Genomic DNA, 24,372 nt, shown 5'->3' with positions numbered 1-24,372 from the left:
CACTGATTTAAATGCTAAAGAATTGGAGATGAATGGTAAACACCAACCTGAACCAGCTCTATTACTGATGATGGGCTACATGGTGGAATAAGGTTCTGGATATCGTAGTTTCAAATACCTAGAATATCTAATGTATATTACTTATATGGGCCATAGTCCTCTTCACTGACTGAATTGTACTGAACATGTAATCCAGGCTAAACAACATTCTTCCTGGTCACATACATATGGCAAAAATGAAGACCCTGTGAAAAGGCCACATAGATCTGACTCTTGGTGTTCACACAGTTGGGCCATTTAGCTTCTGCACAATTCCCCTCTACTGCAGGTGGATCTTCCTGTGATCATTTAATTGCAACCTCCTTTCCAATTTTAAGCACACGTGGGTCACACATCTTAAACATGTATTGCATTACAGACTAACAATACCAAATAGTTTGTTCCAGGGTATTTTTGTATTATTATTTATTACATCACACAGCTGAAATAGAATTATTTATTTCAGTACTGACCTGCACAAACTTTGTCAGCCTTAAGTCCATTTGCATTAAAATATCTTCCCAGGCTTCACACATGCAGGCCAATGACAGTTTTTGGTACTAGTGATTTAAAATAAAAGTAATGAAAAATAAAGAAGAATAGTAAAGTAACCAAGATTAACAATACCAGATTCAAATGCCCAGGAGCTGGTGAAGACCATCCATTGTGTTACTGCATTGTTTTTAAACACTGCTCTTTGACGTACTTGCCAAAAGTCCATTCAGAGATATGACTGAAATTTACTGACATTGAGCAAAAGCTAGCTCAAACTTTTATTCACAATGACATCACCTAGCTGTTGGGTCAGTGTTGAAATTACAGTCTACGTTGCAGTTTGCATTTCAGTAGGTTGTTTCAACTCTTTGCTTTCATTAAAATGTCAGTTAAGCTTACAGTTTTTAAGAAATAGCAGGCCCCTAAAACATAATTACATTGTGTATTTTGTGTTTAACGCTTAACATGTACATCACCAGCATTAGTATTCCCTATATTGGCAATATTTATAGGTATTTTAATTCTGTAGTACAGAACATATACTAATATTACAGTGATGAATCTACTTGAATCTAACAGGTAACATCCTGAATCTGTCAGTATCTCTGTTACTTGGGGAAGGTGAGCCCTATACAAGCTGGATGGGTTACACCAGAACCACAATAGGACTAACATCCTTGCAGGAAGGCTTGCTAATGGATAAATCACCAGGACCTGTTGAAATGTATCCCAGGCTACTAAGGGAACCAATGGAGGAAACTGCTGGAGTCCTGACAGAGATTTTTTAAATCTTCACTGACCACAGGTGACAGTAGCTTTATTCAAGAAGAGTAGCAGGGAAAAGCTTGGTAACCACAGGCCCATGAATCTATTGTCAATGGTCAGGAAGTATGGGAAAAAGTCCAAAGGGTTAATTTATACTTGGAAAGGTAGGGATTTATCAGGTAGTCAGCATAGCTTTGTTTAGGGGAGATCCTATCTGACCAATTTGTTGTTTTTTTCCTAAGAAGTAACAACATTTATTAATGAAAGCACGGCATTTGATGTGGTCAACATCGACTTCAGTCAGACATTTAATAAGGTCTCACGCTGGAAACAGATCCAAAAGGTTAGAGCCCCTGGAATCCAAGGCAAGTTGCAAATTGGATCCAAAATTGTCTAGGTGATAGGAAGCAGAGGGTGATGGTGGAGGGTTGTTTTTGTGACTGGAAGCCTGTGAACTGTAGTGTACCACATAAATTAGTGCTGGGATCCTTGCTGTTTGTCATATATATTAACAGTTTGGATATGAATGTAGATGGTTTCATTAGTAAGTTTGCAGATGACACAAAAATTGGAGGGGCAGTTGATAATGAAGTTACAGGAAGATATTGATCAGATAGTAAAATGAACAGAGCAACTTCATCCTTGTAATTGCTAATCAATGCATTTTGGGAGGACTAATAAGGACAAACAATGAATAGTAGGACCCTAGTGAGTACTGAGGAACAGAGGTGTCCTAGTGTACAAATCTAAGAATGACTGAAGGTTGCAGGAACATGTTGATAAGCAGGCACATAGGACACCAGCCTTGATTAGTCACAGCATGTAATATAAGAGCAGAGTTATGGTACAGTTATATAAAACATTGTTTTTTAATGAAACATTTCACACACGAGGAGAGATTGAATTTGCCAGGTTTGTTTTCCTTGGAGCAGAGGAGGCTGAGGGGTGACCTAATTGAGGTATAGAAAATTATGAGGGGTACAGAGAGAGTAGGAAACTTTTCCCCATAACTGAGGTATCATAAACTAGATGAAATAGGTTTAGGGTAAAGGGGAAAAAATTTAGAAGGAATCAGAGGAAGAATGTTTTCACCCAGAGGGTGCCTGGAATCTGGAACGGACTGCCTGAATGTGTGGTGGAAGGTACTCTCACAACATACGAGAAGTGAATTGCCAAGGCAGACAAGGTTACAGATCAAGTGTTGCTAAATGGGATTAGTGTAAATGGGTAATTGATGGTTGGCAAGGACATGGTGGACCAAAGGGCCTGTTACTGCACTGTATGCCTCTATAACCATTCCTTATACATTAATTTTAACAATGTACATAAAACAAACACTGTAATAATGGGAGAGCTCCAATCCATTGAAGTTTTCACAAAGATTCAATGAATTATTTATCTCGAGCAGTAATCCTGATTTAATTTGATGAAAGCTTATTGACCCAAAATATTAATTAGGTTTCTACTTTCACAGATGCTGTCTGACCTGCAGAATATTTCCAGAATATTTTTAATTGATTTCAAGTTTCCAATATCTGCAGCATTTTGATGTGGGATTAATCTTGGCTCACGGTTTACTTCCCCTCTTTGGGACAGGTGCAATGAGACCAGCAGCACTGATTTTTTTGACTAGGAACTGAAGGTAGAGCTTTCTGCTTTGTAAGATTCAATACAACACAAATAATGGATTTATCTATTGGTCCATTAGAAGTTTTCCAGTATAATAAACTTCATACTTCTAAAATGAAGTTGTAAGCAGTGTGGTTTTCCCTTTTACCTTTTCTCTTTTCATGTTTAGCATTATTAACTTTATAACAGTAATCATATTTGTATATCTTAATTTTTCCATAATATTGTTGGGTTTGTTAATAGCAACCTCCATTACTTCAATCGCTCCAATCAGAAAACTGAGGCTGTGATCTACTTTTCAAAAATTATCCAGACTGGCTGAAAAAAGGTTTCAACTTGGACAATGAAAATTTATCCTAGCATATTAATGAAGACGAGTCATTTAATTTTTCAAATGCAACCCCAAGACTTCATGTTCTCAATGATTAGTGCTGGTAATGCACATGGCAACAAGCTCTGCTAGAGCCAATTTCTCAAGTAGACAGTACTTGGAGGATACATTGCTAGCTATCTACAACAGAAAGAGTTAAGTCTTTAAAAGGAAACAATGCAGAATTTTCTCCCTCACATTCCTGATGTAGACTATTGCAAACAAAACACTCTACTTCATCACTATGTGCTTGGCTGGATCCCATACATGTGATTAATATGAAGAAAAATGTTGAGAAAAATGCCTTTCTCAAATGATGGATGAAAGATTAGCCTGACTAAAGGATAGAAGCTCATTAAGACAATGAAATGAGTTACTCCAACTGTCACCAGAGCTTCCAGACTTCCACTTCAACAAACCCAAGGCTTCAGGAATGCTGATGCCCGTTACTTAATTAATTATATCAAATTAAATTGTCAACATTTTTTCAATGAGAAACATACTTATGGATGCAACGCTTCCTCGTTTGCATCACTATTCTGCATTCTGTTGGGAACTTCCTTAAGAAGGAAGGACTGGCAATGTAATAAGGAAGAAGCAACAATCGGTGGGTTTATGGGCTAGAGGTGTTAAGGTTTACAATTTACTTGTTTTCTACTTTGATGTTTTTCATTGTCCTTGGTTAGGTGTCTTAGTAATGGAAAGTGAATATTGATTTTTCTTGGTTCCTGGTTATCTGACTGATGGGCCCAGTGAACCAGCCAGAAGCCAATGCTATATGTAAGTGACAGATGGTTGGCAGTTAAAAAAAAACTCCAAGTTAAGGCATCAAACACTAAAAAATGGGGACACAAAGACGTCAAATATAAGGAATAATTAATCTTCAGTGTTGATCTCATATAGTTCAAGTTTGCAACTTTGGACTGTACCTGGAGGAGTGTTGAAATATGAGTGAACTTCCGGGCCATCCGAGTTACCTCAGGCAAACAATCTGACAGCAAGGTGGTATCTAACTGTATAAACAAATGACAAGAACATTTATTATAAAGCCAACATTTTGTTTCAAAATTGTTACTAGTTTTGCTTAAGTTAATTTGCTGAATTCCTCTCAATGCTCATAACTGTTGTTTATATAAATAATTCTAATGTATTGCAAGCTCTAACAGATTAACGAATTTTATAAACAAAAAAAACTGTAGGTATAATGGTTTTTTACTGCAAGGTCAGAGGGAATTTTTACCTCACTTGTCAAACTATTAGGACTTATTAGGAATATTTGTAATATTAATCATACAACCCTAATCCGTAGATAAGAAAATACACTTTTGATCGAAGGTCAGGAAATCTTACCTGAAAATAGCTGATAATTGGCTCTGGTTCTTTGGATAGTTGAACCTCTGTAATTACGGACAATGCTTTGAAATCACTGGATAAGCAAAGACCCAAACATCGGCCGGCAATCTGCAGGAGGAAATCAAATCATGTTTAAGTGTAACGCATTAATATCTTTCACTATTCATCTTTTAAATAAAGATGCAAACTGTTCTCTCAAAAAGCATGGAAAATATTCAGGCCATTTTTAACTAATTCAAATCCCATAACCTACACGCTTGCTACAGTCCCCAATTTCTTCCTTTCCCATGGAACTACTTGTTGTCTCAAACACAGCTACATGATTTATTTCAATACCTTCCTCTGAAAGTGTTCTTGGTATACTGTTGGATAATGTTTCAGCATTCAAAAGAAATAAGATCCATAACAGTTGAAATACATCAGTAGGTAACATGAATGAGATTACCCATGTAATTGTTGTCGATGCTAATTTGGATTGGGTAATAATGAATAGGGGTAATTGCAGAGAGTTTCCTGTACATAGCATTGATTTCCTTGATGTGGTTTGATGTCCTTTCTCACTTGCTGCTCCTGGTTGCTTTGGTCTCACTGCATGTTGATGTAGCTGTCAGATATTTTTGCAAAACTGTATTGAAGCAAATCTGTCATGTGCTGTTTCATGGATGCTTGGAGAAAATAATCCTTATGGCTGTTTACATCTCACTGTACTGACACATAAGCAGTGCGCATAGCTATTTGATGTACAACAAATGTATATTTTGGGGGAGACCCTTAGCCATCTAGAAGCCAATTATTCTGTATATCTGAATACTGAAAACAAAATTCGACGATGTGCTACTCAAGGAGACATGATGATGGATGCAAAAAGCTTGCTGAGTGAGGTAAATTTTAAAGAGCATCTTAAAGGAGGTAACAAATAGATGGAGAAAATTCCAGAACATAGGGCTATGTCAGCTGAAGGCACAGCTACCGAGAATGGAATGATTAAATTCAGTAACGATCAAGAGCTAGAATTACACGACTGCAAGTACATAGAACCATGGAACAATACAGCACAATACAGGCTCTTCAGCCCACCATGTTGTGCCAACCTTTAAACCATGCCTCAGACTATCTAACCCCTTCCTCCCGCATATCCCTCTATTTTAAATTCCTCCATATGCTTATCTAACAATCTCTTGAACTTGACCAACGTATCAGCCTCCACCACTACCCCAGGCAGCGCATTCCATGCACCAACCACTCACTGGGTGAAAAACCTCCTTCTGCTATCTCCCTTGAACTTCCCACTCATTACCTTACAGCCATGCCCTCTTGTATTGAGCATTGGCACCCTGGGAAAGAGGCGCTGGCTGTCTACTCTATCTATTCCTCTTAATATTTTGTATACCTCTATCATGTCTCCCCTCATCCTCCTCTCCAATGAGTAAAGCCCTAGCTCCTTTAGTCTCTCCTCATAATCCATACTCCCTAATCCGGGCAGCATCCTGGTAAATCTCCTCTGAACCCCCTCCAATGCTTCCACATCCTTCCTATAATGAGGCGACCAGAACTGGACACAGTACTCTAAGTGTGGTCTAACCAGAGTTTTGTAGAGCTGCATTATTACCTCACGGGTCTTAAACTTGATCCCATGATTTATGAAAGCTGATATCCCATAAGCTTTCTTAACTACCCTATCTACCTGTGAGAAAACTTTCAGTGATCTGTGGATATGAACCCCCCCCAGATCCCTCTGCTCCTCCACACTCCCCACAATCCTGCTATTAACCTTGTACTCTGCCTTGGAGTTAGTCCTTCCAAAGTGTACCACCTCACACTTCTCTGGATTGAATTCCATCTGCCACTTCTCAGCCCAGCTCTGCATCCTATCAATATCCCTCTGTCAGCTTCGACAGCCCTCCACACTATCCACAACACCACCGACCTTTGTGTCGTCTTCAAACTTGCTAACCCACCCTTCCACCCCCTCATCCGTCATTAATAAATATCACAAAAAGTAGAGGTCCCAGAACTGATCCCTGTGGGACACCACGAGCCACAGCCCTCCAATCTGAATGCACTCCCTCCACCACAACCATCTGCTTTCTACAGGCAAGCCAATTCTGAATCCACACGGCCAAGCCTCCCTGGATCCCTTGCCCTCTGACCTTCTGAAGAAGCCTACCATGTGGAATCTTGTCAAACGCCTTACTAAAATCCATGTAGACCACATCAATCTTCCTGGTCACCTCCTCAAAGAACCCTATCAGGCTTGTGAGGTAAGATCTTCCCTTCACAAAGCCATGCTGGCTGTCCCTAATCAGTCCATGATTCTCTAAATGCTCATAGATCCTATCTCTTAGAATCCTTTCTAACAGCTTGCCCACCACAGACATAAGGCTCACTGGTCTGCAATTCCCTGGACTATCCCTACTACCTTTTTTGAATAAGGGGACAACACTTGCCACCCTCCAATCCTCCGGTACCATTTCCGTGGACAACGAGGACGCAAAGATCCTAGCCAATGGTTCAGCAATCTCCTCCCTCGCCTCACGAAGCAGCCTGGGGAATATTCCGTCAGGTCCCGGGGAATTATCTGTCCTAATATTTTCTAACAGCTCCAACACATCCTTTCTCTTGATATCTACATGCTCTAGAACTTTAACCTTACCAACACTCTCAGCGACATCAAGACCCTTCTCCTTGGTGAATACGGAAGAGGGATATTCATTGAGAACCTCATCCACTTCCACAGCTTCCAGGCACATCTTCCCACCTTTGCCTCTAATCGGACCTACCTTTACTCTCGTCATCCTTCTGCCCTTCACGTACGAGAAAAAAACCTTAGGATTCTCCTTAACCCTACTCACCAAAGCCTTTTCATGCCCCCTTCTTGCTCTCCTTAGCCCCTTAAGTTCCTTCCTTGCTACTCTATATTCCTCACGAGCCCTATCTGATCCCTGCTGCTTACACCTTATGTGTGCTGCCTTCTTCTTCCTAACTAGTTGTTCCACCTCACATCACCCATGGTTCCTTCACCCTGCCATTCTTTCTCTGCCTCACTGGGACAAATTTATCCCTAACATCCTGCAAGAGATCCCTGAACATCGACCACATCTCCATAGTACATTTCCCTCCAAAAATGTCATCTCAATTTACACTCTCAAGTTCTAGCCTTATAACTTCATAATTTGCCTTTCCCCAATTAAATATCTTCCCGTCCTCTTTGCTCCTATCCTTGTCCATGACAATGCTAAAGGTTAGGGAGCAGTGGTCGCTGTCCCCCAAATGCTCACCCACTGAGAGATCTGTCACCTGATCCGGTTCATTACCTAATACTAGATCTAATATGGCATTCCCTCTAGTCGGCCTGTCAACATACTGTGACAGGAATCCTTTGGAGAACTGTCAGGCTATAGGGGTTGATAGAAGGGAGGGTCATGGGAAGATCAAAAAACAAGAATGAGAATTTTAAATTCTTAACCAAGAACAGGTGTAGGTCAGCAGGCATGAGTGATGGGTAAACAGGATGTTGCTTGAGCTAGGATACAGCCAGCAGGTGGCCTGAATGATACAAAGGAGAGAATGGGAGAGGCTGGCCAGCAGTGCATTAGAATAGTCATGGTAACTGAGGGATCAGTTACAGATACCTAGCAAAAAGCTCATTTGCAAAATTGTAGTGCAGCAAGGTGAAATTACAGCTTGTTAAAGCACAGGTGAAAGTAAGAACTTACAAGTTGTCAAAAGTGATGCTGGCAAAAAATATGAAAACGTCAGGAAATTCAAACAATTATTGCAAGAAGATGCTAAATTAATATTGAACCTTTAATTCACTTGAAGTAATATTACTACTATCACCTTATAAAAGCCACTAAGATGCTACATGGCTCTTCCCTGTCACTCATGCCTAGGAAATGCTTACATTTGTGGGCAAAAAACAGTTGGAAGAAGCCATGACTCACAAAGCACAGACAGTCTGCCACGTTGATGATATATAGTGGGTGATGACAGGTTCTGCCTTCTCACCTCATTCTTCTCTTGTTTTGATAAGGGGTACAGATTTTAGGAAGCAATTATAAAATAGATTTTAAAAGGTAGGGCAGATGGGGGCAGACAATGGACAAGTAATGCAGCATCTGAGGAAAGAGAAACATTGTTGATATTTCAGGTTGAAGACCCTTTACCAGAAGTTCTAATGAAGAATGTTCAACCTGAAAAGTTAACTCTGTTTCTCTTACCTGACCTGCTCAGTGTTTCTGTCAATTTCTCTTTTTGTTTCTGATTTCCAGCATCTGTAACTTTTTTGATTTTCAATAGTCAAATCATTTCTTTTCTGGGTAGACAGTGTAGGTCAGTAATTGAAGCTGGAGGTTTAATGGCCACTGAAAGAACTCCGTCAAAAGTCCCTAAAGCATTGGAAGAATTTCCATCCACAATTCCAAGTGCAACAAGATCCCAAAATAATAATAACACCCTGATCTGTTCTGGTGTTGTGCCTTGCACCTGACCAATCAGGCAGTATTTAGGATCACAAAAGACGTGGCTCCACTAATTTCATAAAATTATTTAAATGCAAAACCTGTCATACTTGTGTTACTGTTGCAATCTTGTACATTCCGTATGCATATAATTCAATGAATCCAGAATCTCCCCCTAGAACAAGGGTATTTAGCCTAGTGAGAAAAGAACAAAATTTTTTAAAATGCATCAGATTTATTCAAAACATGAAATTCATCACATTTCATAACCATGTGAAATCTTTCTAACTTGTGGAAGAATCTAACCATTTTTAATTTTAAGAAATGTGAAAGAGGGTCTCTGAAGATCGATTCTACTAATTTATGAATAGCCCTAGGCTGTTCAGTTATCATTATAAAAATGTTTGAATTTTAACGTGGAAGAGCACATGGATTTGTATGCAGGGTTACAACCAGGGAAATTAACTTGCTGTCAGGAAGCTCCATTAATATCAACTATCGCAATTCTTGCCTGAGTTCTACAAATTAACTTTGGTTTCCTGGACTTAGTGAGACTCCCCTGTGAAATCAACAGGAAAAGAGCTAATTGACAGGGAAATCTGCCGATAAGTAATCAGCACTCACTGCTGTTTTCCAAGTTGCTTATCCGAAAGGGTTTATTCATAGTACTTGTGATGACAGGTTACTTTATTCACTTTGGATGTTCACAGTTTTGATCTGCAGTTTGAAACTCTGATTTATCAATATCAGCGTGTGTGCCACCTACGTGGCATCACTTTGCATCTCAACTGAGAACCAAGAATGACTACTGCCTTCTGCTCAGAGTTCTGCAGCTGTGCATAGGAAAAGGCAGCAGCAGAAGAATAAGCTTCTCAAAAATTCTGGAACACCTGCCATATTAGAAGGCTCAGGGCTTTCCTCCTGCTGCTGGGGGACATTTGCGACTACCTGCAACAAGAACTGCAAGCAAGTGGTTGTCAATGAAACTACCAACTCAGCTTCTTTACCCCAGGATCCTTCCAGTGCTCAGCCAGAGATATCCGTAGAATCTCACAGTTGGCAGCACCAGTGTTTAAGATGACTGATTATTTCCTTGTCAGGAGCAGCATTTATGTCAACTTTGCTTGTGATGAAGCCCATAAGAAAGAACAGATGCTAGATATACAATTCTGACTGATTTACCATAGGTTTAAGTCACCACTACAAACATCACTGGGAATTAAGATACCCATTGATGCCCAGGGATGCTCAGCAACTTCTTGGTCTTCCATTCTATGGCCATCCAGGCAGATGTCATGATTCTTTCATCATACAACTGCTCAAGCTGTAAAATATCTTCAAATATAGAAGCAGAGTTACCGGATGGCTCCTTGGAAACAAAGAACCAACTTAACTTTAAAACATGTTTAACAACACCTCACAGAAACCCAAAGAATGAGGCACAGGAGTAATGATTGCCTTGTTACCACTAGATAGGCCACTGAACAAATTATTGATGTGAACTTTAGACACCTGTAAAATTCTGGGAGTGCCCTTCAGAATGCATCAACCAGGATCTCCAGAATGGTTATGGGCAGCTGGTTACTTAAAGACATTGCACAACAGTGAGGATTGGACCAGCGGGAACAATAGGATATGGAGCATCCTCAAATTATTCTGTGATACTATTGGCCAACGTCATCTAGGCTCTGCAGCCCTTGAAGGCTCTGCCAAAGGCTGCTTCATCTCCAACTGCAGGGGCTGACTTGTCCAACAGAAGATGAGGAAGCATGTGGTAGTGTGGTAGGGTGGGGCGGGGGAAGAAAAGAAGCATCCGGATGGGAAGTGGAATCACTTCCATTTCTCTGGATGTCCTGGTAGCAGTCCTCCACTAGAGGTGGAGGATACTTTGCTGGAGATTAATGGAATACTGAATGCCCAAAAACAGGGGTTCAACTGAAATAAAAAGACAGAACACTGGAAGTACTCATGACAGGCAGCATCTGAAGAAAGGGGAGCAGAGTTAACATTTCAGGTTGATGATTTTTGTCAGATCCTTATTTCTCTGTAAGTCCATAGCTTGCAACTGGGACACATGACAAAATATCCAATGTTCTTAGCTGTCGCATTAGAGGTAACTGCTTCGGAACTGCAGCATCTGCATCAAACCAAGCTAAACCTTGAGCCTCAGATTCTTGGCAGATCTGTCAGTCTGATGAAGAGTCTTTGACCTGAAGCATTAACTCCATTTCTAGTTCCACAGTTGTTGTCTGTTTTCCCAACTGTTTCCAGCATTTTCACTTTTTAGTTTAGATTTTCAAACCTTCAATTTTTGTGATTTTCATAAGGTTTCACCCATTCTATTCATGGTCACTGTCAGCATACAAGCGTTTAGTGAATTCGTTTGATTGACGTCTTTGATGTTTCATGTAGGTAGCGAGACTTTGCATCATTGCAAATGCATGCAATATGCAGTGACTGTACATGCAACTTTTCCAGCACCACTTATTTCTCTGCAAGTGAGCAGTTTATAGCTGGGACACCAACAGCTAAGAATATTGGATATAGTGCCGTGTCTCAGCTATAAATTAGAAGTTTCTATATCTTTAACTACATCAGCATTATGCCAAGGAGGGCCTTGAGCCTCAGACTCTTGGCATATCTATTGGTCACCATCATCTGGATGAGGAGGAAGAGGGAGGGGCAGTTCAGACAGTATGAACTACTGGGAAGGGTGGCTCTAACAAATAAAATGAAGGAAATGCAGCTTAAGAATACATAATTTCTGAGAATGCCATTTTGTTGTTATGTGCTCAACAATGAAATACTTTTAAGTTTGGTCACATTCTTTTTACCTGTCAACCTGCACACATTAATCAAGAACCTCCAAAAAAAAATTAGAATGGGAAAAATACCTTTTGTCACCAAAAGCTTTGTTACTTCATCTGATTTTTCTTCACTAAACAGAGAGAGAAAATGTTCCTTAGTATCCAGGAAAACAACTTAAGCTAACTTTCAAAATTACAGATCTCACAAATCGGGACATACCTGAATATCTTTGCAGAGGTACTGTAACTGATCAAGATAAAAAGTGCATAGGCATTAGGAAAGAAAGTACATTAAATGCACTATTTCCAATTCTTAAAATAAATTTACAATTACAACAATCCTTAAATAACAATAAAAATGTATGCCAGTATTTAAATAAAGGGTTAATTTAAATTATATCCAAAAGTAGATAAGGAAACTATTCATTTCCCAATTCAAGTTCCCCATTTTAATATCAGGCACCAACTTTAAAAAAAGGTTTGTACTTCCAATTTGAAAAGCAGTTTATGCCTATTATTATCATTTAGCAGCCTTTCAGAATGACATATCTTATTTGATAAATTTTATTCAACTGTTTGATGAAATAACAGTGGCTGAAAGTATTGCTGTTCACGTTGTGTATCTGAGCTTTCAAAAAGCCTCTAGTGATGTCCCTGGCTTACAAGCAAAATTGAAACCCCTGGGATAAAAAAGGCAGAGGAAACACATACAAAATTTGTTAAGTGGCAGAATGCACACCGGTGATTGTTCTTCACACAGGTGGGAAGTATATATGAGTGTTCTGCAGTGGTACTATTTGGACCTATTTTCTCTTTCAACATTTGCAAATATTACTAAACATGAAAATATATGTAAACAGGTAGGTGGCTAGTAAAATAGGTCAGGGCTGCAAAGTGGATAACATGATATGATTGTGGATTTACTTGTATCAGTTTTACATGCAATCTTTTAAAGCATTTCAAGTACATCAGTTTTTACTCAACTAAATGATAATGAGATAGCAGACCTGTCCCAACAAAGAAGTTTGCCTAACTGTTCACACACTAGCAAGGTGATGCCATTTAATTGACTTAATTATAGTTTAGACATTTATCATTAAATTTACCTCTTTGGCAGTGCAGGTAACTTGGGCAGAAAAAGGCTTCCTTCCTCATCTATTAAACTGATTGAAGAAGTGGCACTGGAAAGAAGGGTCAAAATTATTACATTTTTAACTGATAATTAAAACATTTTTAAAACTATTTATGCAGCACATAGCAGGCCCTTCCTGCCCAACTACATCCATGTTAACCTACTAACCTGTACGTCTTTGGAATGTGGGAGGAAACCGGAACACCCAGAGAAAACCCACGCAGTCATGTGGAGAACGTACAAACTTCTTACAGATAGTGGCAGGAATTGAACCACTGATCGCTGGCACTGTATAGTGTTACACTAACTGCTACGCTACCGTGCCACCGCTGAATAATCTGAAATAGTCGTATCTTCAGCAAATTCATCTTTTGTCATGAAAGACGTGAAACACAAAATCCCCAAAGGTTTTATTGGACTTCACACTGCATATCTGCCCAGAAGACCAAGTAATTTTGTATCAAACCTTCATAACGACACATGGAATACTGCTGCACTGAAAATATATAAAAAAATACATACACCATCATCACACACCCTGACAATGCAGTAATGGATCAAGCATGTTACCACTGTAGGGCAGTTTTCTCAGCATTTATGTATAAACCCATTCATACAAAAAAGATTGGGTCTAACATCACGGTACATAGCGGCACAAAAAAATTGTTCCTGACATAATTCTACTCACTTCCTTCCATCTACAAGATAGAGCTTAGGGATTGTTTAAAATAATGGGGATTTCAAGCAAAGAAATTTAGAACAATGCAGGGATAAATATCAATGGACTAAATGGCCTTTACTTTATTCCAATTTTTATTTTAGCATGACTAATAATTGAAATACATGTTTAACAAAAAGATTAGAAGAGTACTTTCACGATATAGTGTAATCTTTCAATCAATTAGCAATACACATTTAAAAGAATCCTGGCAATCTAGAAGTACCCTTTTGGATCTGGAAAGACAAATCTTGCTGGAACAATAACGATATGCCAATGATACACTAATTGGCAAGAAATTCCAACTTGAGAGATATCCAGAAATATTGTGAATTAGATTGTGAGAACCTATCGGCCAGTTTATGATATTCCATTTTTGTGCGAGTGACATTTCACCCATAAATTCCTCATTTTCTTTAAAAAAAATTGAACACTATTCTCACATAGAGAACATGGTTGCTAATTAAGAAATTAATTTTGGCAATGTGATAACTGTTAACGAAATACTAATCTAACCAGAAAGAAAGTAATTTAAACGGCTCAGTCACATTCCTGCATGAGGTAAATCTGTAGTTTAAAACATTTTAAATGTGGATATGTTAAGAAAATTTCCTTGCCTCTTTTTCTTTATCAAATCTTTCTCTCCCTGAACCTGATTTGACTTTAGTTCATTCCCCCTTTTCTGTTATTCCTCTGTTTATTTCTCATTCCTTCATTTTCTTTGGTTAAAGGCACATCCCAATCAGTTCACCCTCCAAGTTAGAGGACAATTTCAAACACCACAGATAAAATTCTCATCTAACAGCAAACATCACAAGATGGGACCCGTATTACTCCTACATTTTACTTCTGGATGGCACAAAACCAATGAAATTGGATTTAATTGTACAAAAACAAAAAAGCAAAGAATCCACACCCCTGTGAAACACCTTGCATAATTAGCAATGAAGGCAGAAGCACTCACCAGATTTAAGTACCTGGATTTGTGCTGGAAGTGGCATAACCTATTAGCCTACAGATCAAATACTGAAATGTGGAAATGAGATTAGGCGAGTCGTTGTAGATATAATAGGCTGAATGGCCTCCATCAATGCGGTCATTTCTATAACTGCAATGTAGATTCAGTTTAAATTCGTGATTACCTTTTTTGATCCATCACCTCAGCCCAGTACATGCAGGTAACCACGTTTTCCAAAGTGAAAAAATGTAAGATCTCTGCCTTTTCCACATCACACAGAACAACTCGTTGAGTATCTGCAAGACTAAAGGCTAAAACTAGAAGAAAAAAAGAATTTATCACCAACAGGCATAATTTAAAAACCAAATATCTTGAAAGTCGAGGTTTTTTTTAACCTTTCCATCTGGCCTCCATGCTAACGATGTTATTTCTTTCCTGTGTTTCGTTGGGTGCCAAGCTCCACACCCGTTGAGAAATGTGAGCTAAACGATGAAGCAAACCTGGAAATTAAACAAAATTCCATAGTACTCTGTGTTTACAGATTAGCTAGTAGCTGCCTTAATAATACTTCATGCACTATAATGATAGTGATGCAAAGAAAAGGAAGTTTAGTTTTGTATAAGATAGTAATTTGGGCAAGGAACAGAGTATTTGTAATTACAGAATATTCAGGATATAACCCAGGAGTGCCTTGGCTCTATCTTATTGTTTCCTTGTCCTCTGCTGTCTCTAGTGCTCCCATGGCAGTTTCCTTTTTCTACCCCCAGTGGCACCAGCTGCTTCCTCTCTCTTCATTGTCTAGAGCACTTCTTATTTGTCAAAGACTTCAATCTCTTCCTTAAGACTGTTCAAAATACTCGAAATCTCTCTGATGAATCAGATTAAAAGCTTGCTTAATCAACAGATGGGAAATATGATCTTGCAGTATCTCCTGGCACCTGTATACTGTGCACCATAGTTCTATAATACTCAAGCCTCTTCTTGATTGGTTATAAGGAAGGTGTTTTATTGGAATGATCCAATCAACATTGCAGCACCTAACCAATGAACACTAGAACCTTCAAGAGACAGATCAGATAGAAACACTGCACTGGTTGAATGTAGCTTGTGTGCTAAATATTATGCCTTTCAGTTGTAAATCTATATCCTTCAGTTCTTCATCCTTCCTCCAACAGGAATATTTCTTTTACATTCATACGGAGCCTAGATCCTTCATTATCTCTAATCTTTCTATTATGTCATTTCTCAACCTTCTCTGCTCCAAGAAGAACAATCTTAAGTTCTCTTGTCTATCCTCAGAATTGAAATCCTTCATCTCAAGACCATTCTAGTAGATCTTTCAGCACCCTTTCAGAGCCTTGTCATTCTTCCAATACCTCAGTGACCAGAAATGGATGTAGAACTCATTGCAGCTAAATTAGCATTTTAATGAGATTCATCATTATCTCGTCTTAAAATAATATACAAGATCCTGCATAGCTTTTTGTACTCAAATTTCTTCTCAATCATCTTTCACAAGATCTACCAATCAGCAGATTATTAACGCTCACTTTTTCATCACGGATACAGTCTGACCATTGTCTGGCTTAACATCTAAAATTTTACCATTTACGTTGATGACACTCACTTTCTTGACTAATGCAACAAGAGTTATTTATACAAGTTTAGTTCCTTCCAAGTTAAATTGAACAGCATGAAAAATTCTTATAAAAGAAGAAGGAAAATGATGCAAACACAACTATCATTAGCACTTGCACATTGTGGTTATTTCAGCTGAAAAGGAAAATGTAAATCATTCATTATTTAATTACGCTTCCCAAGAGACCAAGTTTATATTAATGTTTTTTTTATAATTCTAGCATAAAAATAACAAACATATCACAATCAATTCAGATACTACAAATCACAAGTATGGAAAATTATTTTTCAGGTTTTGCTGGGAATTTAGGTTCAGCTATACTATTCTATATTCAATTAATGAAATTTAGTATCACATTTACATGAACTACTGACACCACAGGCTATGAAATCCATCCAGTTGTGATGAAAATGGTTTACTATTTCAATACATTATTGAATCTCTGCATTTTTCCTTTTTCATAATTATTAATTTCCAGAATGAGATCCTGGTTGGCAAAGTCAGCATTTAATGCCCATTCTAATTGCCCTTTAGAAGATGTTGGCAAACTGAATTCCTAAATGCTACAGACCTTCTGGGTGAAGGATCTCCAACAGTGCTGTTAAGTAAAGAGTTTCATAACCTGGACGTGGGGATTTATTTCCAAATCAGCATAATGTGGTGACTTGAGATGAACCTGAAGCTTGTAATGTGCCCAAACTCTCTATTCTTGTCCTTGATAGAGGATGCAGATTTAGGAGACACTGGTGAAATAGCAAGAAACTAGCATATGTTGTAGATGGCACACACAGCTACTAAGGTACACTGATGTTTAGGATGGAGGATGCAGTACCAATCAAGCATGTGGATTCGTCCTGGGATTAAGCTTCTTGTGAGTTGCTGAAACTATACGCATCCAAGCAAGAATTGACATTCAAAAAAGATCTAATTCTCATCAGGATTACTGGTATACAACTATGGTTGATTTGAGAAGACTAAGTGTATTTGTCTTCTCAATTTTTCCCTCAAACTCCAAGTTGTCTTTTTAATTAACCTTGTTGAAATGAAACCAAAATTCATGTAACCCTTCTGTGGTTCATGGTAATAAATGAACCTCAAAAGGAAATTACAAACTGTACTCCAAAGAAAACTGTAGAAGTACTTCCTCTGTATACTTGGTCTACAATCACCATACTACCTCTGGATCATTTACAGGCTGGCCTGGGTTACAAACATGACTTATGACACAAACAAGCTCTCATATTATTATTAAATTCAAAAGTCCAACATACGAACATACATTCGTTCTCACGAGTGGCCAAACTAGCTTCCCGTCCCTCTACTTTCAGCAATTGTTCTTTCCTATCAGTGTTGTGTGTTTTGGAGTCATTCAGTCCAATGCTGTGGAGGTATGGTTTTACTAGATGTGGTAAAATCACATATCTAGCTATTTCATTTTTGTGTATTTTCTGACTTATGGACAAAATCGAGTTAAGGACATCTGTAAAAATGGAACCCGTTCACTACAAGGGGATGGTCTATATTGCGTTATTTGTCTTCCAGTTTTACATAAATATCACATTGTCTGGAAAATTGCAACAAAAATTAGTTGCTAATCCCACCATTATAACCGCTGTGCTCTCTGCATTTAATAATCATTGAAATGTTATGCATTAAAATTGTTGCAAATTATTTGTCTCAGAATCCCAACATAAGCCATTGACCATTAGCTCATAAGACATGCAGCTCAATACCTGAAATTTTTTCAACTGAAGCTTATATAAAAAAAACAAATGCTTTTCTGCCTTAACAAAGAATATCATGCTCATCCTACTTTATAATGTCTAGCATTGATAGTGAAACAAACAATGATCAAATGCCTTTATATATAGAATTTGTTAATTTCTGGAAAAGCCAACAAAATTTCAACAACAGTGCATTTAATTCATAAACAACATCAGATCAGCCTTCCCGAGAGTGAACCTGCGGAAAGCAAGTGGCCCAGATGAAGTCCCCAGCTGTGTCCTCAGATCCTGCACAGAACAGCTGGCAGGAGTACTCACAGACATCTTTAACCTTTCTCTAATCTAAGGTTCCCACTTGCTTTAAGAAGACCACTATCATCCCAGTGCCAAAGGAAAATAAGGTAACATGCCTTAATGACTATTGCCTAGTGACTCTGACATCCATCATTATGAAGTGCTTCATGGTGCACATCAATTCCAGCCTCCCAGACAACCTCGACCCACTGCAACTTGCCTACCACTTAAGCAGGTCCACGGCAGACACCATCTCACTGGCCCTACACTCATCCCTGGGACATTTGGATAACATAGACACCTATGTCAGACTCCTATTTATTGACCATAGCTCCACCTTCAACACCATAATTCCAAACAAACTCATCTCCTAACTCCTAGACCTAGGACTCTGCAAGCCCCTCTGCAACTGGATCCTTGACTTCCTGACCAACAAACCACAATCAGCCTCCTCCATGATTACCCTCAACACCAGTGCCCTGCAAGGCTGCATCCTCAGCTCCTTACTGTACTCCCTATACACTCATGACTGCGTAGCTAAATTCTGCTCTAACTCCACATACAAGTTTGCAGATCACACCACCGTAGTGGGCCAGATCTCAAACAATGATGAGACAGAGTACAGGAAGGAGATAGAGAGTCTAGTGGTATAGTGTCAAGACAACCACCTTTCCCTCAATGTCAGCAAAATGAAGGAGCTGGTCATTGACTTCAGGAAGTGAGTGGGAGTACCAATACTGTCTGTATCAATGGTGCTGACGTGGAGATGGTTGAGAGCTTCAAGTTCCTACGTGTAAATATCACCAACAATTTGTCCTGGAGACTACAGCCAAGAAAGCACACCAACACCTCTACTTCCTCAGAAGGTTAAGGAAATTCAGCATGTCCCCGATGATCACAGCTTGGTATGGCAACTGCTCCGCCCAAGACTGCAAGAAATTGCAGAGAGTTGTGAACACAGCCCAGTTCCCGACACAAACCAGCCTCCTCTCCATTGACTCTGACTACAATTCCCACTGCCTCAGGAAAGCAGCCAACATAATCAAGGACCTCTCCCACCCTGGTCATTCTCTCTTCTCCCCTCTCCTGTCGGGCAGAAGATACAAAAGCTTCAGAGCATGTACCACTGGAGTCAAGGTCAGCCTCTCTCCCGCTGTTATCAGACTCTTGAGCCAACCTCTCATATGCTAAAAGGTGAACTCTTGATCTGCCAATCTACCTCGTCGTGGCCCATGCAATTTATTTGTCTACCTGCAATGGACTTTCTCTGCAACTGCAACACTATATTCTGCATTCTGTTTTTCTTACTACCTCCACATACTTACATATGGCATGATCTGTCTAGATGGCATGCAAATAAAAGCTTTTCACTGTATCTCAGTACATGTGACAATAATAAACCAATGCCAATAAAAAGATTTAAGGAAATATGTGGTTTCTCATTATGTTAGTTTCTGTAACTTTATATTTGTGGTTGGTACCTTTTACATGTTCAAGCCACTAATGACAAGTTGTGCAAGAGGAAACAATCAGTCATTGATTTGGGGCTTCAAAATGAGAAGCACTTTCCAAATTGCCAAGTTCCTTGAATTGAGCATCAATCAAAAGATTGTAGTTTTAGTACAGTTCCACAGTGGTGAAGTAATACACTGAGTGCACTATGTACAGTACAACAGTCCCATTGTTAAAAAGCAGCAAATCATGCAACTTACCTGAGAGTGATGTGGGCAATTGTGAATTATAATTGCTGTTTCACCATATTACAAATGGTGACATCAACACAACGATTACTTCTTTTATGATTTAGGTTTGTGTTTGATTAATTTAAACATTGACAATGTATTTCAAAGCATAGTTATACTCATCCCATAATCATGAATCAATTTTTTGGTAAAAGAATAACACAAAAGATCATACCTCTCCAGTTTTGTTAGCAAGTGCAATGAGGTCCCGCTTAGGGGACCACACCATGTAAAGTATTTCATTGGGAAGTTGCTTTTCTCCAACTTGTCGAAATGCTGGCATAATTAAGTTCCTGTCAAGAACAAAAACAGCAAGTCAACACTCAAGCAAAAGATTAGACTCTGCTCAAAACTGTAAACATCAAAAATGTGAAGAGTATTCAATGACACACTAAAATTATGATAATGTGTGTCTTTCATAATGATACCTTCCAAGTTTGTCGACATGCCATCCATTAGGATGGGTAACTCCATGCTAATGCAGGTCAGAAATTTTAGTCTTCAGCCTATAGTAAGTGCATCAATTAACAGCGATGAAAAGCTAAATGAGATAAAAATGTTTGCGCACATCTATTTATTGCTACACACCTCAAAGTACCAAATCAAAGTCAGGCATTAATCTACCACCTGCAGATGAACTGAAGACATATGGTAGCAGCAGAGAGAAAAACATGCCAGAGTTTAACCCTAATCTGACACCGCTGTAGATCTAGAAGGGGGCTAACATTGGTCTGTCATTAACCTACCTTACCCCTCATGAAAGGAGTAAATCGTGGTGACCAGCTTTGGCAGGCAGCCAAGTTCTCTTCAGCAGCTTGAATAACCACCCTGCTCAATTTGAGATTATGGCAAAAATGTTCTCAATACATGGGGAAACAAGTATAGAAAAAATGTTGACTAATTTGAGGCAATGTCATGTAATGGAACCCTAACTGAAATTAAGCAGTGTGCCTTTATCAATTACATGAGAGACCTGAATGAGAAAACACTGAATGCCTGAAGAGCTGCTCAGAGTCCAACAGACGGCTAGGCAGTGTGCCAGTGACAAAGAGTTACAATTCCATCAGAGCATCCAGTTGCCTTCTGACACAAAGAATGCCAGGTGCTCAAAAAATATAAACAAAAAGGCAATAAGTTCTTCAGCAAAGTAAACAGCTCCATTGAAAAGAAGACAGGGGAGGTCTTCATCAGTCATAATAATCAGATGGAGAGATGGGTGGAACACTAAATTGTACTCCAGGGAAAGTATCATTGCCAAGGAGGATTAGACAAAATAGTGAGCATGCCTTTCATGGAAGAACTAGACACCAAACCTGCCGTGGAGGAGCGAAGTAAAGCTATCGACACTTTTGGTAATGGACAATCTGCTTGACAATGCCATTCTGTTTGAACTCCTCAAAGCAGAGCCACGCAGCATTCCTACAGCATCCGACTGTTGAAGAGGGGGACTCTGCCCCAGGGTACAAGGAATGCAAAGATCTTTACACTTAGAGACAAGGGCAACCATAATTATTTAAAGTGCCTAATATTAGTAAAAGTGAAGGTTAAACTGTTTTTCCCACAATGCTCAGAAGCAGAATGCCTCAGTAGTTGTTACAGATAAGAACCAACAGTTCTTCAAGTCCATTCAACAATCAGTATTGCTATTCTCAGAGATTGAGAACTGAAATGGAATATAATCCAAGACACCATTTATAACACTGCACTCTAAGTATATAGGAAAGCAAGAAATAGTGGCTGCATGCTTACAAAATAAGTAAAGGGCCAGGAAATATAGTGGTGAATATTTGCTTTTCCAGACTGTTCCTGGGACCACTCCTCTTTGAAATACTTTAATGACCTGGACTTGGATGTCTCTAGCATTACTACAAAGCATGTAAATGTCACAAAACTCATACTTCACAGCAAAGGGAATAGCAACAGACTTCAATAATACACCAATAATTTGGTGAAATAGCCAGACACCTGGCATGTGGAATTTGACATGAAGAAATGGGAAGTAATTCATTTTAGTACCAACAACTTGTATCTATAGAAAGTCTTTTATGTAACAAAGTGCCTGAAGGCACTTCACAGAAACACTAGCAAACAAAATCTGACACCAGGCAGTGTATGGGGACAGGGAGCGTGTAGTTTCCGCTACAAGACAGGTAACATGGCAGGCATTCTCCCAAAAATCGCAATGCAATGGACTGGGTAATCTGCTTTCTAATGAACAATCACCAGAAAAAAAATCTCCTGCTTTTTCTCAGTAATGCACAGGATCTTTTACATTAATATGAAAGAACAGGCCAGTGCTCAATTTAACATCTCTTATCTGGCAATAGCAGCACAAAATGTGAAGTAATTCCTCAGTCCTGCTCTAGAATTTCAGCCTATATTTTTACGATCCTTTCTGGAGTAGGACTGAAACCTGCACACTTCCAAGTCAAGAAGAATGCTGTTCATTGCTCCACAGTTGACAGAATTTAGGGCAGATGAACAACTGCTTCATGAAATGAGGAGGTCTTGACTGTCTTCCATGGACAGAAGAAAAGGTTTTTGGATGAATTCCAGAGAGTACCCCGGCAACAGAATTGACTACTGCCCATGGCAACAAAGACGTGTGGATAAAGTGAGTGGGCAAAGATCTGGCAAATGGAATATGAAGTGGGAAAAAATGAAATTGTCCATTTTGGCAGCAAAAAAATAAAAAGCATATCATCTAAATGTTGAGAGATTACAGAGCTCTGATATGCAAAGGCATTCAGGTGTCTTCATGCTGAAATTGCAAAAGGCTGCTCAGAATGAAAGTCTGCAGAATGCCGTTGTTTATTCTGTGAATTTAATCATAAAGTAGAGAGATTATACTTCAGTTATATAAGACACTGGTGCAAACACATTTGGAGCATCATGTACAGTATTGTTCTCCATATTTATGGAAGGACTTTACATATTCAAAGCAGTTCAGAAGTTTACAAGACTAATACCTGTAATGGGTGGTTTATCATCTGCTAAAGTTTGCATCTGCTGGAGTTCAGGAATTTAGGAACGATTGAAACATATAAAATCCTGAAGGTTCTTGACAGGGTGGATATTGAAAGGTTGTTTACTATTGTGGGAGAATGTCAAATTAGGGGTTATCATTTAAAAACAAGTTACCCATTTAAAGCAGTGAGGCAATTCCTTTTTCCTCTCAGAGGGCCTCAATTTCAATTCTTCCTCAAAGGATGGTGAAAGCAGAGTCTTTGAATATTCTTAAGGCCGAAGCAGATAGGAAAAGTGGGAGTGAAAGATTACAAGTAGAGAGGAATGTAGAATTACAATCACATCAGCCATGGGCTTATTAAACTGCAGAACAGGTTCGAGGGCCGAGAGGCCTACTCCTGCTCCCAATCTGTATAGTTACATGGCAGAGCAATTAAAATTGGGATTAGTAGAGGTCAGGGACGAAACCATGAGTTGCAATCTATCACCAGAGAAACAGCATTGAGCTGTTGGGGTGCATTTCCCGGTACATGACCAAGTATAGAGCTGTTCAGGTGCTACTCGCTATAACACGGATGTGGACTTCCATCAGGACCAGTAACAGTCGGGCCATTTCTTACTCCAGGGCCAGTTGCCATAGTTTCCCTCGGGCGTGGACCCCAAGGATGACCGGACGGGGGCTCCCACTGCGGGTCCGATGAAAGCAGCTGCGGCCTGGGGGGGGAATGGACCAGGGTCACAGCGGCCGGGCTCAGGTTCGCAGGCAGCTGCGTGCGGTCTGCGGTCTACGACCTCCGGGACCCTGTTATTACCACCGCCGCCGCCCCCGTCCCCCGAGAGAGCGCCATCCTGCTCCCCCTCCGCCACCGCCCCCCCCCTCGTTACCTTGAAGTCCCGCCGCTCGCCGCCAGACGCTTCAAACTCCAAGTGGAGGCTCCCGCGCATGCGCACGGATGGCGGTGGCATCGCGAGAGCTTGAGCCGCAGGACGGACCCAGCGAGGACCGCGCCTGCGCACTGCCGGCCCACAAACGGCCGTCCTGTGGGGGGGCAGCGAGGAGTCACCATGGTGTTGGCGCCTGGCGGGTCGAGTGGCGGGAGAAACGTGGTGAGCGTCTCGCCATCGAACAACCTTCCCGCCGATTTTTCCCGGAGTATGCGTCCAAGGTGACCGGTCATTAATCTTCCTTCCCCCCCCCCCCACTTTCCTGCAGCTCTGTGTTCACTCCTGAGCAAGGATTTTGCTGGAATGAATCAACTGTGGAGCTCATGTTGCATCTA

General features: G+C 39.8%; 1 protein-coding gene across 1 annotated transcript in view; it reads right to left on the bottom strand.

The window, feature by feature from the left end:
- Positions 1–24,026, bottom strand: part of anapc4 (anaphase promoting complex subunit 4) — a 64,173-nt gene extending 40,147 nt beyond the window's left edge. Inside the window, 13 exon segments of the mRNA XM_052010309.1 lie at positions 513–599; positions 4,228–4,311; positions 4,649–4,759; positions 9,222–9,309; positions 11,295–11,302; positions 12,016–12,049; positions 12,139–12,165; positions 13,025–13,099; positions 14,911–15,045; positions 15,123–15,161; positions 15,163–15,225; positions 20,299–20,418; positions 23,978–24,026. Of these exon segments, the coding sequence (XP_051866269.1) occupies positions 513–599; positions 4,228–4,311; positions 4,649–4,759; positions 9,222–9,309; positions 11,295–11,302; positions 12,016–12,049; positions 12,139–12,165; positions 13,025–13,099; positions 14,911–15,045; positions 15,123–15,161; positions 15,163–15,225; positions 20,299–20,408 (861 nt within the window). The 5' untranslated portion in view covers positions 20,409–20,418; positions 23,978–24,026.
- Between the last annotated feature and the right edge of the window lie 346 nt (positions 24,027–24,372).

The sequence above is a fragment of the Pristis pectinata genome, chromosome 2, assembly GCF_009764475.1.
Source record: "Pristis pectinata isolate sPriPec2 chromosome 2, sPriPec2.1.pri, whole genome shotgun sequence".
Classification (NCBI taxonomy): domain Eukaryota; kingdom Metazoa; phylum Chordata; class Chondrichthyes; order Rhinopristiformes; family Pristidae; genus Pristis; species Pristis pectinata.
Note: the sequence above shows the minus strand (reverse complement) of the source record. Positions and strands in the feature narration are given on the sequence as shown.